This window comes from Acromyrmex echinatior, chromosome 1 (assembly GCF_024713525.1).
Source record: "Acromyrmex echinatior isolate Ae372 chromosome 1, ASM2471352v2, whole genome shotgun sequence".
Taxonomy (NCBI): Eukaryota; Metazoa; Arthropoda; class Insecta; order Hymenoptera; family Formicidae; genus Acromyrmex; species Acromyrmex echinatior.
Window position 1 is genome coordinate 19,874,853 of NC_141852.1, and position 17,219 is coordinate 19,892,071.

At 35.0% G+C, this 17,219-nt stretch overlaps 1 protein-coding gene across 3 annotated transcripts in view; it reads left to right on the plus strand.

Moving 5' to 3' along the window:
- The first annotated feature begins 2,079 nt into the window (after window positions 1-2,079).
- kn (EBF transcription factor knot) overlaps window positions 2,080-17,219 on the plus strand; it is an 86,806-nt gene continuing 71,666 nt past the window's right edge. For all 3 annotated transcript variants that reach the window (XR_847251.2, XM_011070658.2, XM_087404942.1), the window contains exons 1-2: window positions 2,080-3,133; window positions 12,116-12,269. Coding sequence is in view for 2 of the 3 variants with exons in the window: in XM_011070658.2 (XP_011068960.2) it covers window positions 3,063-3,133; window positions 12,116-12,269 (225 nt within the window). In the remaining variant the exon portion in view is untranslated. The remainder of the gene's footprint in view (window positions 3,134-12,115; window positions 12,270-17,219) is intronic.

Sequence of the window (17,219 nt, forward strand, 5' to 3'; positions counted from 1 at the left end):
AGAGAAGACGAGCCTCAGAAAAAAGGAGATTGAAACCGGTTTGGCACGCGCGTATGTCGAGTGTTTTATAATGATGCCTGCAGACCCTCATTAAGTTTCATTATCTTGCCATGTGATAAACATTAATCGGTGACCCTTGACACTTTGTACACGATGGGTGTATGTTAAGTAATTTCAGCGCTTATTCACTGCTTGATTTTGCAACTAGCATCAACAAATAGATAGATATTTCAGTTCAGTTTAAATACCAATATTTCTTCAAACAAATATAAAAATATGTAGATAGATTTTGTAACGTAGCATGTAGTGTATTAATATTGGATCGCTTACGATCGATTTTAATTGATAGCACGACTGTTAGCAACAACAGAAATACTTGAAAATGCAAAACAGTCAAAGAAGTAGATTCAAGACGGTTGAAGTGGAAAGAAGGGAGGAAGGCCAAATTACCCGGCACAGAACACATTATCTCCACTTGATAGGCCCCATACCCTTGAAGCAGTGGCTCTCCGACGTACATTGTTTGAACAAAATTACGAGAAGAATAGATTTTCTTTGCAAGCTTACATTAGTAAGAAGATTGTGAAACACTGCAGATCTCTTCTTTTTCTTCTTTCCCTTCTAACTTCGCGATTGCCTTTATTCCCTCCATCACATAAATTTATTCAAACAAATTCTATAATTACTTTTTCGACCCAACTGCCACTTGACCTAAGATTTATACACTCGATTACCTAGCAACACTTAACGTTTTTGTCCCTTATCCGAATCTTATAATTTTACAATAAGCTTATTTTTTTTAATAAAATAAAACTAAGTAAAATATAAACTGTAATAAATTTACAAACATTAAAAAAAACATATAAAATGTTTTGCATTGATGATTCAACATTTGTTATCCAGAAAATATATATGTTAAGGAGTTTTTTTAGATATAAAAATAAATAATGATAAATATTTGCAATTAGTTTAAAAGAAATATGAAGACAACTAGAATTTAATCAAACTAAAAATAAATAAAAAGATTTTACTATGATAAATAAAATATGAAAATAATATATGAAATACGATTTGGTTTGTCTAATTTGTATCCACAAAAATCAATCTATTAGCAGCTAAACAATCGATTGAAGAAGTGATGAAGAAATCTGTTTGGTACATTCGAGATTCTGTAGATTTCGGAAAAAAGGATCATAGAAATGGTTCTTTCCTAATTCATCTTAATAAAAACTACAACAGTTAAATGGGAGTACAATTTAGAGTAGAATGAAATGTATTTCAGCAATACATCTCATCGGTGGATATTATTGGATTAAAGTAAAACTCTTGTGAGAACTTAAAAGTAGAGGCACTAAAAATACTAATTCCAATCTTAATACACTTCGTCTATTAGTATGTTGGTTTGTATTAGTATGGAATCTATTGAAATATTATTTATATGGAATATTTACTTTTTATAAAAATTTAATAAAAATAAATGACATATTTTAAGATTAAAAGAGTAGAATTCTAAAAGGTATTTATTTAAAAAACAGAAGTTTAACTTTTGCAATAGTTTTCATATATTTATTTCTTTAAACACAAATGAGTAGAAAATACCATATTTGATAAAGTGGATCTTCGTGCCTAATAACATTTTTTGTGAATTTATTCAATTCCCATTTCAAACAAATTTTACGCCGATTATTTATCAGTCTTGAAACATAGTCCTAGACTGAAGCTGGAGCTAGTAATGTTACAAATTAAGTTAATCATTCCTTTAACTTTTACTCTAGAAAAGGAGCATCACAGCATGGACCTCGTTCGTGTGCGGCTCGCGCCGGAATGACAGTCTCTTGATGTTGCCGTCACGGCGCCACAGTCCTTGGTGTCCCAGATGGGCGTTGATATGGGTATGGGTAGCTTCATCCATTGGTCGTGCGACTCGCAGTGGATTGGTGCACAATACAAAATGGGCAAGACCTTCCAGACAGGCTGGTCGATGCGCGGTATCACTCGTAGCCGCGCCCACTACGATTCTCTAGACCCGACCCCACTGGGACCTGCTGGCACGCCGCTAGTGCCGGCCCTGACACATTCGACAAGCGGCACTGTAACGGGAAGCAACGTGCGACTGGGGACCTCGAAGGACCTCTCCGCTGGTCACGAGACACGTTTGCAACGTTTTGGCGGCGACGATAATACGCCAGGGTGCTGCTGGCAAGTGCTCAGATTATCATCGCTATACACGTTCGTGTCTCAAACATCATCATCCAGTACAAGAATTGTAGGTGAATTTCGAAGAAGGGCATTTTTTGGAAAAACGTTCAAGAGACGGCCGAGAACATCCTTCACTAGGTCTATGAACGTACGACGCGTTGTATAGAGAGTGATACATCAGTGATAAAGATCTGCGACGCGGATCGATAAAGGACAAGGGACAGTATCCTGCGCGAGCAAGTGAGAACAGTGCATTGTGAGACACCAACGTGGTCCTTAGTGCGCGCTCGTATCGCGAACTCGTGGCACGCACGTTCGGACGCATGTGCACCGGCACGCGGTCGGTGCGCCCGGCTTGACGGTGCGGTTCGGAAAGACGCGACACCGTCAGTGGTGAGCGGACGTTCATGCACCGCCACGGGCTGCCGGCCGCTAACGTTTCAGTGATAATGATTCATGCGCGTTCTTAAAGAAACGTGGCACCGGACGTACCCGCTCTGACGGAGAGACAACCGGTGGAGTCTCTCGCGGGGACGCGAAGGGGTGATCGAAGGGGTGACGAAGATTTCTGCAAAGATTGGCAACGCGAAGGAGGAAGCCTGTTGCCCCAAGAGAGTCCGTACGGCCTCACCACGCGGTCCGACGAGTGGAGCAGTCTCCTGCCCAGCTCCACAATCGTGGGTGCTGGGGGGTCACCATGGCTCGGACTCGGAGGGGGTGGTACCGGGGCTACCACAGGAGGCGGAAGTCCCGTCGAGCTCGAGGGCCACTGGGGACGTAAGCTGTACAGCGCGAGTGTGGCACCGCCACCCCCGCCGCCTCATCATCATCCGCGAGCACCGTTGGTTTTCGCGCCTCAAGATATGAGGCAGATACTGAAGGAGGAACCTGTGCCACGTGCTTGGCCGCAACCCGCGCTCGCTGACAACGGAACGTGAGTACAGAAAAATACTATAATCTTCATGTTTGACAGAAAACAAAGAGTGAAACAGATATGTGATTATATCTACTGGCGGAAATATAGTAGATAAGATTGATATATGTTGTCGGAATTCTATCGGAAGAATATTTAACGATTAATTTTAACATTTATTTCATACAATTTTATTATTATTAGCGTAACAATTAATTTTACATTGATGAAATATACTTATTATTAGTTAATGATATATTTACAGTTACGTTTTATTTATTATGTTTTTATATATAAGAAATGTTTACGTAATACATATAATATACGGCTGAATGTAAATTGGATCATCTCTTTAAACTATTTAACTTAAAAGATATCTATACCATAATTTATCTCTACAACGGAAAACGGCTCAAAAAGTAAAAGAAAACATTTTATGCGATATTCTTTCTGTTAATTGATGAACAATATATTTACAATTGCGCGATTTAATCTTTTTTTCATTATCACTTGGCTTTTATACTTTAATGATATATATTTTTAAAGACACATAATATATTTTTTAAAACACATAAAATGTAAAACATATACTGTAAACTTTTACTTGAAATATTATATTATACGTGTCATTATTTCGTTATTTACTTATCAAAACAAAATATTTATTGTATAAAATTACAATTATTGTGCTCGATTTTAGTTTCTAATTCGTTTAAATAATCAAGTATACATGCGAACAATGTGATAACGTTAAAATGCAAAGATATACTCACATTTAGTAGAAATTGTAGAAATATTTGTGCTGCGCTGTTATAGTAGGTATTTGCCGTCGGATCGCACGACAAGTTATATCCCTGCGTAATGATTTTAATCACACATTTTCACTAAAATTGTAGTAATTTTTGGCATTATGAACACCTAAAAATTGATTTTACATAAATATGCAAGTTATATTAAATGTTCATTCAAAAAACGAGTAATCACATATGGCTATACTATTGTAAAAAGGGATAAGCAATTCGTACAGTAATCTAAAGCGTATTTCTTTCCTTTTAAAATGTTTTAAAAATATTTTTTTGTCACAGAATACAACGATTTGTCTAAATCGCTTTAGAATACTTTACTACAAACCGTCATGACTTGCCACAAAAAGATCACAGCTACACCCAAAAAAAGATATTCTGCCATTTAATGGCATTCCGTGTTAATGTGAAAGGATTTTCCATTTTGTATATGACCTCAAGAGGATACTGTAAAGTAAAAGAATTTTGTATAATCATAAAGTACTAAATTGTAATCCTCTCAATGCTAGATAAGAATTTTCTATAGAGGAATTTATTTTTGCTCGTGACTTAAGCTTATGTATTCATTCTTATAGATGAATACACGCACCTGAGTAATGTAAAATGTTTTGCTTAGAGGAAATGCTAAGAGGAATTTCCCGCTTATTAACGGATTTATTTCTTTTTTGAGGTGTGTGAATGACATCCGTAAATATTCTTTATTGGCAACTGCATTTGTAATTTTCATTTCACGAAAACAAATTTTATATTTTCTAAACTTCTAACAGTTTCAAATCATATTTTGTGATCATTTGAAATCATTTGTACTTATATTTGTATAGGGAATAACATACCGTTCTTTATTGTAATATCACTCAAAGAATTTGAACGAAGACAATAGTTTGATGATACTTGTCCAGGTCGATTCGGAAAGGTAAATCAGATGACCCGACGGATTCTCTAATCCAATAGCGGTTCTCTAACTAATCCCTTCTTTCAAGCACCGTGACACGAGGACCGACCGGAATCGAGTTAATGTAATTGAAAATTTTAGCACCTTTTACTCGCTTTGTTCCAGACTTTTCCTGTTTTCCCTACTTTCTCCATCATTTCTTCTCTTATCGCTATCAAAATTGGTATATATGCAAAAAAAGGCAAATATTATTCAGTCCGCATTTAAAAAATCAAAGCGTAATGAATTTTATCAAAGCTGAAGAAAAATTTATATAGAACGCGTTGATTACTTAAAGATTTTTAATAGATACTAAACATAAATCGTGGCATTTAGTGTTCTGAAATAATTAAAATTAGGGCATATGTAAAAAAGATAAGTAAGAACTTTTTTTAAATTGTATATTTATACAAATTTTAAGAATTATTATATAAATATGATGTCATTGTTGATGGAAGAATCTTAATTAGATTATCTAAATAAATGGCTCCAGTTATTGCGAAATATACAATGATCGAATACAAAATTTTGGAGTATACACATTTTGACAAATTTAATTGAACCAATGTTGCGGCAATCTGGATAATTGTATTACAAGAGTTTAAGAGTCGCAAAATGTTAAACGTCAACTTTCGCCTTCATGGAAAGCAAGCAGGAAAGTTTCGTTTCCTGTTACTAAGAACAGTTATACCACACAACTGCGTTACATCGAGATCAACTAGAAGGGGTGTGCGAAACTGTTTTAAAACTCCCGCGAAGCACAGGCATAAACTCTCGCGCTTTTTAAAAACCCCTAAAAAAGTTATCCACCTAATGAAGCAGTAAACCACCGCACTCGAGGGAAGGGGCTGTCGCGCAGCGAAAAACGATGACCTTTCGTATGAATAAGAGACAAAGGAAAAAGAGCGTGAGAAAAATTGCTATCGATCTTTAAAACTGTAGTCGCTTCAACAAAATCTCGGCAAAGACATATCGTAGTGCACATAAACTTTATACTATTGAACATATACGCTGCTAACGTTCTATAAAATAATAAAAATTAATTTTATATAGTCTTTAAAATAATCAATTTAATATCACGCCTAATATCATAATTTAAAGATGATCGTAAAGCTAAACATTAAATGTTTGCAATACCACGTAATAGTTAATATGTTTTAATATAACATATAATCATATTATATTCAACTTTTAATTAAAATATGTGAAAATTATTTACTATCAAGTATTCTCATGCGAGATATTTGCAAAATATATGCATCACAGTGTGTTAATAACTAATAGATTTTTATGCAGCAAAAGGTACGATGAAACACGGTGCTAAATTGAACAACGTTTGCAGTAACGCGCCCTGGTAGCAAATTACATTCGGATATATTACAAATTGCTCATTATCTCCGTGCGCATTATGAATCGCGTTGGGCTCGAGCGTAAACAGAGCGCGCTTCGGCTAACTCGCAATAACTAACGCCCGACGGTGCGTATTACCCACGGATTTATTGTAATTCTCTACGATTGCTTTATCCGTGAATTCGTAACCATATCGGTAGCTTCGTATTATCCGCATATATTTCGTCCATAATGCATGCCGTACAAATGGCATAGGTCGCATCTCTCGTGTATAAAGTATAAGCAGCATTGATCGGTTTGTCCGACAATCTAGCTGTTCCTCCAAATACGTCGAAGATCGCGCCTCGTCATCATTTAAATGTCGATTACGTTGTTATCCGAGTGATATCACAGATTTTACGTAAAAATGAAAAAGCTCCGAGCAATTGCCTAACGTGATATAAAACGCAATTCCCTTCGTAACTTCACCCATATGATTCGTAAACCGCGCGAATGCGCCGCTTTTTATTCGCCGATAAGTGTTCGTATTTGTGCCATATGCACAATTTCGCAACGTTTTGATAATTAAGGCCGCAACACAGACTTTTGCGTAAGAGCACAGAGTTTTGCATGACGCATAATGCATAAAAAAATGAATCAAAGATCTTTATTTTCTTCCTTTCCATGAAATAAAAGATTGCGGTTGATTTTCTTACGCTTTATGTAAAAGTCTGTGCTCTGTCTTTAACGTTGCATAACACATAAAGCCCATTCTATAATTGCGTAAGTGTAATTGTAAGTGATTGTAGTTGTAAGAATTAATCAATGACAATCAAATATGAGGATAATATTCGATTGCGATTGGTCAATTCTTACATAATTGTAGAATGAGATTAATTTAACTAATCAGAATATAAAATGAAGAACTCCTGTGGTCTTTATTTGTGAGATTGCGAATATGCCATTCGAGAAAGTCTCATATTCCATATTTTCATTCGCGCGTTTAAACGCATGTCGCGTTTTAGCCAATATCGTCATCGGGATTGATCGAAATCCAATCGAAATCAAATCAAACTGCACGGGCACTTTAGTCGACGTGAAAGAATGATCACGCGGTGGATTAGCGGTCGGTCGGAGGGTCGAATGATTCGCAGGTGCTGGAACGAGCAGCGTTATCTGCGAGACCGAAAGCGCGCACGTGGCAAATTGCACGCACGAATACAGTAAACGCGAATGGAACCCGTAATTATCACCTCGGCGTCGGTCGATGGGACATGGCCGTCAACGTGAACGCATAAAGCGCACGTTATTCGCATGTATCTGTGAAACGTAATTCATAAACGCTGAAGATCGTACTATTCAGAGAACAAATAACTACGTGAAAAGTATCCATTTAAGACTCGAATATTAGTAAAAATATATATGGATTATATTTTCATTCAATGCAACATATTTGAAACCAGTATTGTGAGAAAAAAAACCCGGGGAAACCCCAAGAAAGAATAGAAAAAAACATTTTCTCTCTCTCTCTCCCCTCTCTCTCTCTCTCTCTCTCTCTCTCTCTCTCTCTCTGTCTCTCACACACTTTAAGGAGAAGAATTCGTAATGAGAAAAATATTTTTCTCTTTCTAAAATTATACTATTTCTAATTATACATATGTATAAACAAATTAGATTAAGAAGTTAAATTTAAACGACATTTTGACATTTCTAATTATTAATAATTTTGTTATTCTGATTAACTATCTTTGTAATCTGTAAAACATTAAAAAAAAATATTTAGCACAAAAAAGTATTTTATATACTTTGTGCTTTATTGTTGATGCAAATACATGTTTCATATTTAAAGACATGTTGCATTTTTCTAATAAAAAAATTGTTTCTTTAAAAAAGCTTCTTTAAACTACTAATAAAGATAAGAAACAAAATATAAAGTTTCAAATACTTTTAAAATAAGATTTCAAAATAAAATATGTTTTAAAATTTTAGAAATACTATTGTACCTTTTTCTTTATCTATTAATTTTATCTGAGAAATTTTAAATAGAGGATTTTAAAGGAAGAGATCAATAAAAAGATATGGAAAATTATTTAAAAAATTTTTTTCCATAGCTTGATTCTTACGTGGAAAAACAATATTTTTTTATTTCTTTTTGCTTTAACTTCTCTTTAAAGATAGCTTCTCTTTCGGCAATTTGAATTTCTCGGGAAAATGACAATACTGCTTAAGATTCTGACAAAATTGGGACATCATGAATTTACATTTTTTTACTCTCACACAAACATTACATTGTTTTTCTTAGATTTGTTTTTTTTTTTTAGTTAATTTTAGAATTAAGAATTAAAATATGGAAAATTTGCATTGTCATCAATCTCAACTTTTGCCAACAATTTGTGCTGCTTTTTATCTCATATAATATATCTATTCGTTATATTATAATATATTATTGTATATAATATACGTATATTATAACATATTGTTATATGACATATTTTTATGTTTAATTGGAAAGAGAAAAAGGAGGAGGGAGAAATTCTACATTTTTCTATAGTTATGAATTTATTTTGAAATCCAAAATTTTTTAATTGTATTTAAAAATAAATTTATAATTAAGAAACGCGTAAAATTCAATCAATAGAGTCAAATATTATTTAAATCAATAAAATCGATTCTTTTCTAAAGTAATTTAAACATGAGTTTGCCAGATACTGTGATTACCACTATAATGCTAATACGCATTATTGTCATATTAGCGATATGTACTGCGCGTATGCGCGGTTTTCCGCAATCCTCGATAGTCGCCCGAAAAGGCGTGGTGGTGTGCAGCAGTGAATTTTGGGTGATAATATAACGGTGCGGCAGAACGTGCCTACGCGTTATATAGGAATTGGTGCATGGCAAACGGGGCAAAATAATCGGACGTCGAGAGTTATGGGGCGCGAACCGGCGACCGGTTAATCAGCCACCGATAATTATCGACACGGGCAGTACATCACTACCCTTCCTCTCCCAACGCGTCCTCCCTCGGTCCTCCACCGCGATCCGCCGTCCCCCGTTTGTTCCCGAAAGCCCGCGTTGCAACCCCTTGCAACCGACCCTTTGCCGAGACCCCGCGCTTCTACTCCCTACCTGCTGGCGGCTCGGCATCCCACCACCTGGCGTGACAAACGCACCGCCGATACCATCATTTATTTCGCAAATGTGCTGCAAAACTGCCGCTATTCATTTTCGGTCCAGTCGATTCAGTTTTCCGCTCCGAGGGTCCGCCCTGATGGCCGTGCGCGCGGCTCTGTGCACTCGTGCGATGGTTTTATCGTTTCGCGACGGCACGATCGCACAGACCAACGCCGATAATGCGATTTCTCGACGGTGATTTTTAACCGTTGAGTGCAACATATATTCTTTAATCAATTAAAAATCTCTCATTATTATACGTCGTAATTATTTTTATAATAGTATTATATTAATATTTGACAAGGATTTGTCCCTGGAATGTATAAGCAGTTTGACCAAATTCATATTTTTATAACACTTTATGTATCTAATAATAATACGTGAATAAAATTATTTCTATATTTAGATAGAGACTTATGATAGAACTTTCAGATAATATAACTATTCTAATATATTCTAATTGTTGACACGTTGTAATATAAAAAGGTAGGGCAGACCTAATAATCCAAGATGTCGTCATTATAACGATGATTTAAAGTTATTTTTCATTTGGTATCAATTAAGTAATGATTAAATAATGACGTAAAATAAATGTAACATTTATGACTATACATTATCGTTAAATAAATATATCGTCATTTCATCGTCACTTTTATATTATATTTAATGAATAAATAATAGACGACACTATTAATTACTGTTGTTCTTAATTAAGCAATAATTGTAGGTAAATAAATACATATTTTTATATTATATTCTTTCCTAATAACACAATTTATTGGCACATTGATCTAATGTATCTCTAATGCATATCAACGTTTAAACAATGTACAACAAATTGTACTATTAAAGGTTGCAATTATTACCTAATTTAAAACAAATAATTAATAATTATTCTATTATTTATTCATTACAGCTATTTTTTCTATAAAAGTTATATTTTATTTTATATTACGTATGGTGTAAGGTTATGTATTTCTCATCATAGTTATGCCATAATTTTTTATACACATCACGTCATTCGTCTGTGACTTAAGATTTTATTTCTGACGTCTTTTACGTGATTTTAGTAATATTATTGACTCACAATATTATATTGATGACACCTTGCAATTGCAAACACCTAAAGGAAAAATTAAACAAAGCCGACAATTATTTACCATTTATGAAAGTCTTTATTCAAAGGAGATAAGTTAGCTTCACTCTAATAATTTATATCTTATTAAAATATAAACTGTAATTTTTTACAAACAAAATTCTTATTGTTCAGAGTTATTCATTGCCACGCGGGACTATGTCGAATCAGATTTTATTTTTTATTCAAAATTATAGTTTTATATTGATAATATATAAATGTTAATAATTTATACAGGGTCCGGCAAAATGATCTCCCACATTTTAATCTTTAATAAAAACGCCATTGTAAATGCTATTTAGATTTTATTTTTATTAACTGAAAATTTATGCTATGCCATTTGTTTTTATTGAGTTTTGAAAATTACAGAGTCCAAGTGGCGACCATTTTTTACGATACACATTCGAAGCTGATTTCTAAAAGTTTCCATCACTCGAGCAATAATTTGAGGCGATATTCCTGTAATTTCTTGGCGTATTGCTGCTTTCAATTCGTCAATGGTTCGGGGGTGGTGTTGAAAAACAGCTTTATTTAACTTTTCTACTATTAAGTATCTAATTTCTCTATTTTTTCCTACATTGAAAATCTATTAACAAAATTTACCTTAAAAGGCGTATGCATTCTACGGATATACATTCTATGTTATAGTGCGGTACTAAGCGTATATCACTACCAAACTATCACTGAATACGAAAAGTGATAGATTAACACTAATATACTGCAATAGTATATTCACGTTTTACCTCGTGTTCGCGATTTTTTCTCTCGCCTAATAAGTACAGTGATAATGGAAAACTCCGAGTTTTACAAGATCAATTCGAATCTGAGATCTACGCGCGGGCTGTGCGAAGCAACGTACTCGAAAAGGGGACTTTCCGTGCCATTACTCAAAGATGGCATTGGAGTCCAACGGCCTAATCTCGGCACATGAGACCTTAATAGGATTTTAAGGCGTCGAGACCACCTGCGCGCTTCCCCACGGTCGACCTCGTTTGTCTTTCCTCTCCGCCGGTTTGGGCATTCTTATTGCACCCAAGGATTGAACTGACTACGCCTCTTTGACTTCGCGACAGAGAGAATATCGCTTAACATTTCACCTGACTGTTCAAATTCAAAGATTATTTACGCTTATTCGAATAAAACAATCTTATCTACTACTATCTTTATACATAGTACATACATGTATAAATTTATATAAAAGATTAATTAAATCGTAAACTTAGTCATATATTTGCATGTGCAATAAAAACAATGTATTAAATTACGCAATATTGATTTTATTTTGAAATGTTTCATTTTTTGAAAATATTTCATTTTTGGAAATTTTTATAAAAAAAGAATTTTTAGTCTATCACCTTTTTAATGTATAAACCAAGGAGATTTCACATTTTTTACTCTCACACATCCATTCATTCTTTACGCTGATTTTTTGAAATTTAATCGCTAACACGTATCAATGTCATCCTGCTTATAATTTACAATAAAATATATTATTGAGTTATATATTATATATTTGATGCAATATGTTTGTATAGTATTAAAACATTATTTATGCTGTAAAATTTATATCGTAATATAAGTAGCGTAGTTGATGGACAATTCCCTGAAATGCGATATTTGATCTATTATAGAGTTGGCGTGGGCCGGGCGCATTTCGAGAAACAACCACCGAGTAACCTGAGGAAGAGCAATTTTTTCCATTTCGTAATCGCCCTTTATGATCGACATGGTCAACCTATTGAGATCGAAAGGACGTCATTCATGGGCTTCGTCGAAAAGGATCAGGTAATAATTTCTGCTATTACGTTCGAAGAAACTTTCACGCAATTCGATAAACTGTCACTATGATCGCGATGCAACTAAGTATCCTAAAACATAAAGACGCAAGAAAAAAGCTTGAAAAACCCGAGAAATCGCGTCGAGATATTTTTCTTTCAAAACGACGCGCGACGATAGAGAATGATAGCGAATGAAAGCGACCGAGTTCGCGAGTATCCGCGGAAATGAGCGACGATAGCGGATGATTAAGTTCGAAATTTCAATGCTTCGCGCTAACCGCCACTCTCCGGGGAGACCGGATGGAAAAAAAAAGGAGAGCAGGCCCTTTATGACGCCAGGGGAATATCGTGCGAGCGCGCGCTTATCTCGATAATTGCCGTTTCCATCGGGGCCGGCGTCAAATATTAAACAGCACCGCCTACGCGTGTACGCGTACGCGTATCGATGATCCGTAGAATCCATAGCAGCGACTCTTTTCCGGCAATTAGCCGGACAAGCGAAAATCCATCGGCCGCGTGAGAAATGAACGGACGCGATGAAGGATCATGGGGGTGGTCACGCGAAGCGAATGACCTACGAATAATAAAGAGCACCCTTCGAGCGCCTTCTACCTTCCACGCTCGCCTCGTACCTTCGATCGGAGATTACGTTCTGTCGGGCGTTTATTAACCAGACACTCGTGCGCGAAATATTGAGGCTTCTACAAGAAATTATCATAATTGTCGACGATACAGTCTACAACTAATTATACAGCAATAGAATGAATTCTGTCATGCTTATACATTTTATCGCGCGACGCGTTAGCATACACATACGTACAAAAAGGCACTACGCTTGTATGCTTTTAAGATCTATCACTTCACGGTTATGAAAAAGCTATTTTTTTTATGTTCAATTTCATTGTTCCGGGTATCACAACTGTCAGTAATAATGGCACATCACAGGAACAATGTTATTACAAAGATTACGTTCGAACAATTGTTTGGAGACAATAGAACTATTTTATAATTATCATAATAAAAAAAATTAATATAATTGTTTGTGAATTTGTGAGAGCAGAAAGACACAGAAAGACAGCAGAAAATAATATTTTTTTTTTATTGATTTTGAAAAAAGTATGTTTTAAATGACAAAGGAGCGGTGTCCCAAGCTTTTAAGGGCCTAAGTAAACTGAATTGAAAATAAGCAATGAGAAGAAAAGGTAGTGAAAATGAATAGAAAAGGCATGAGTCTGTTTAGATAAGCTTCGAAAATTTGGAAAAATGAAATACTATGTTCCGTCAGAATGAAATAGAAGTAAAGAAAAAGAAGCTTTTTTGATGAGAGTTTCGAATAGCTGTCAACTTGTCCGAAAAATAATCAGAAAAGATATTTTAGTCAGTGTTTTCAAAACTGTTTTATGTAAATTGTTTCATATTGTTTAACATAAAGAAATAATTATTGTTTAGCATAATTTAAGATAAAATATCTGTAATAATGTATTATGCAATTTTTTATTGTTTCTTTAATTCAGAAATGATATGAGTTTAACGTTGAGTATAGGATATGGACCCAAACCTGAAATTTAAGTTTTTTATTTAATTGTCAAAATTAAATATCTAAAGCTCACTTGTAACTAAATAATATAAATGTGACATAAGGTATAAAATATATATAAATATATATAATATAATAGATAAAGTATATGAGCAATAGCTAGATATAGTTACTAAAACATAATATTTCAAATAACATCAAATAAAATAAAACATACCTTTCGACCAGAACATTCGGTCATTATCAATGTTGTTACAATAATTATTTGAAATATTATAGTTTTAGCAACTATAACCTAGCTATTGCTCATATACCTGTATGTCACATTTATATTGTTTAATTGTCAAACATTTCAGAGAGAAACCAAGAAAGTTTTAAAAATATTAAATATTATATTTAAATTCTCAAAGTAATTTTGTTAATTTTTTTCACTGGAACTAAAAATTAAAGTTTTCTATTAATATTGAAAAATTTGATAAATGTGACTTGTCTTCTTTCTGCAATCACCGATTTAATTATAATTTCATCAAGGAATTAGGTAAGTTAGTAGGGATGTTTAATTATCTTTTAATGCACATTAATTGTGACGATTTTATACAGGAATTAAATGACAGCTGAATGAATCAACAATGAATAACGCGGTAACTCATCATGATAAAAGCACCGCAGACAGCTGTGAATTTAAGTTTCGCTTGTGGAGTTATCGTGTAGAACGATCTCGCGACTCCCTCCCCTCCCCTCTTCCCCTCCGAAAGTGTGCTCTCAAACGGGACGCGATTGTCAACGCTCAGTCATCATTAGAGATCCATTTTCTTGGTCAATTAGTATAGCTGTTTAAGGAGAAGTTAACTATCATGCGACGCAGCGTTCTTGCGTAAGAGAAATCGTTATGTTGAGAGACCGTGTGGATAAACGGACGCGGATTTGCACAAATATAACATATCTTCGATATATATGCGCATAAGAACATTAATGCACACTATGCGCTTCATAGCGTTACATCATGGCTCGATTGATCAGATCTATGTACGATACGATACGCTATGTACGTAACGCGGGACATACACGGTACACCAAACAAACGGCGGAAATCCAGATGCACGGCACGAGGAGGAGGACCAAGGTCCACGAGCGTATAAATTATCGAAACGTAATCCCGACCGTAACCTCTGGAATTCTAGCGATCCCCGTTCGTGCAACGACGATGCTCTGTCGGAAGTCTCTCTGTCTCTTTCTCTTCCCTCCTTCTCTCTCTCTCTCTCTCTCTCTCTCTCTCTCTCTCTCTCGCTCTCTCTCTCTCTTTCTCTCTCAATCTTCCCCTTTCTCTACTTCTACGCCCCAGGGTAACGAGGTACACCCCCTAATAAATCTATCCGCCATAAATCGTCGGCTAATTCGACACACGAAGACGTACAGTTAGATCGCGTTGTGGGACGTAACGTCGTAGATTTAAGAACATAAGGTGTGGAATGACTCGCGATCTGCGATTCGGAAAGTTGCAAAGTTTGGTGAATCGATCGCGCCATCAATCTATGGCATGCCTAATAAGAGAAAATAACTAATGCCTTTTCAATATTACGTGTAACACGATAAAATAATTCAATAATCGTATTCTATATTTTAATCTGACTCCTAATAATTTCGTTATAAAATATTTCGTTATATGAAACTTTAGATCCGAGATTGTATATTTATTTCTTGGCAGCTACTAATGGCATCTAATATATTTAAGTTTCATATTTAAATGCATATTTAAGTTTCACGTAACATAAACTTTGAATTACACTTCTAATTCAAGATTAAAAAATTTAGTTAAATCAAGTTTTATTCATAATGCGCAAGTGTTCAATTATTCACATTGCAATGAATATTAGGTCATCTCACTTCACGTCTTTCCATGTCTCTCCTTTTCTTTTCATGAATCTATAACGTTCTGTTTGGTTTCGCTCTCATTTCTCTCCCATCCTCCTATCCTGACCTTATAATACGCACATAATTCACGTTGTCGGAACAGTTGCATCGCGTAGCCTCCCTATTAATTAGGGTCATGTACCGCGGATATGCATCAACCCCGTGTCGAGTTTGTACCTCAATCCACGCATCTCCTCCTCTGACCCACTGTAAATCTTAATTGAATTTCTTGTATTCTATTAGAAATATGTATAATATAAAAATTTTTGCACATTTCATGATGCTGATCTTTAATTCAAACCTAAAAAATAAAAAATTTTAATAAATTACCTACAAACTATATCAAAATATGAATAGAGAGAAATATGACAGACATATTATAGATCAAAATTTTATTAAAAGTATCGATAATCATTCAGTGTTCAGTTGAATATTTTAGAATTGAGCCGTAAAAGTTTCAATAATATATTTCATCTTCTTTCGTCCGGAATAAAAAATATATAAAAATATATAAAAAATATATAAAAATAAGTATATAAAGTTTGCGTGTAAGTGATGTTAAAACGATCGCTTATCGCAGAGATGGCAGCGAATTGAGTCTTACTGAGCTCGATACGACATAATATGACTCTACACTTGTACGTATTATTCGCGGAAATGGACGCTCTAGGTAAATACATAGCATCTCTCTGTTCCGCTTTTTGTTGATGTTTAATTAAAAAGTAGTCAGAGTAGCAGACGAAGAGAGAGAGAGAGAGAGAGAGAGAGAGAGAGAGAGAGAGAGGGAGGGAGGAGTGAGAGAGAGAGAGAGAGAGAAAGAGAGAGAGAGAGAGAGAGAGAGAGAGAGAGAGAGAGTAGCTCGACCTATCCGCGTATATATCTGATTAACGTCCATCGTGCGCCGGACGAATTTAGAGATTAATGGTCGCGACGAACGCCGACGACAGGAGAGAGCTTAATGCGTACGCTCGGACCACGCGCGCGACGGAAAAAAGGGAAGAAAGACGTCGCCGGTCAGACGCCGATCGGCGAAGCAGGACCGATTATCCGATGAAGCGAGCGCGGATATGGATGGAGGGAGTTATTCCGTTAGAAAAATGATCACTTCCCGTTCATTCGCGGAGAAATCTTGCGATGGATTTATGCGGTTTTCTTATCCGCGTCGACTATTCCCGTGCTTAAGCTGATAAGCCATAATCTTGATATCTTCTGAGGAACTCGTACTCATCGAAATGGAGCTACCGAGACAGTCAGACTTGAGAAATAAGAGAATTTAAAAGTATGAGATTGTCACGACAAACGTAAAATGGAAAAGTGAATATATATGTTAAGTCTTTTCCAATTTATATAAATTTTATTATTTATTATTTTATAAAAAGTATTATATATTTTTTATTATATGCACAAAGTACATAACAAATTATTACATAATCGTAAAATGGGATAACTTTGGATAAATTTAAAAAAAATGCTAGATAGCATGCATTTAAAATTAGTACATATGACATC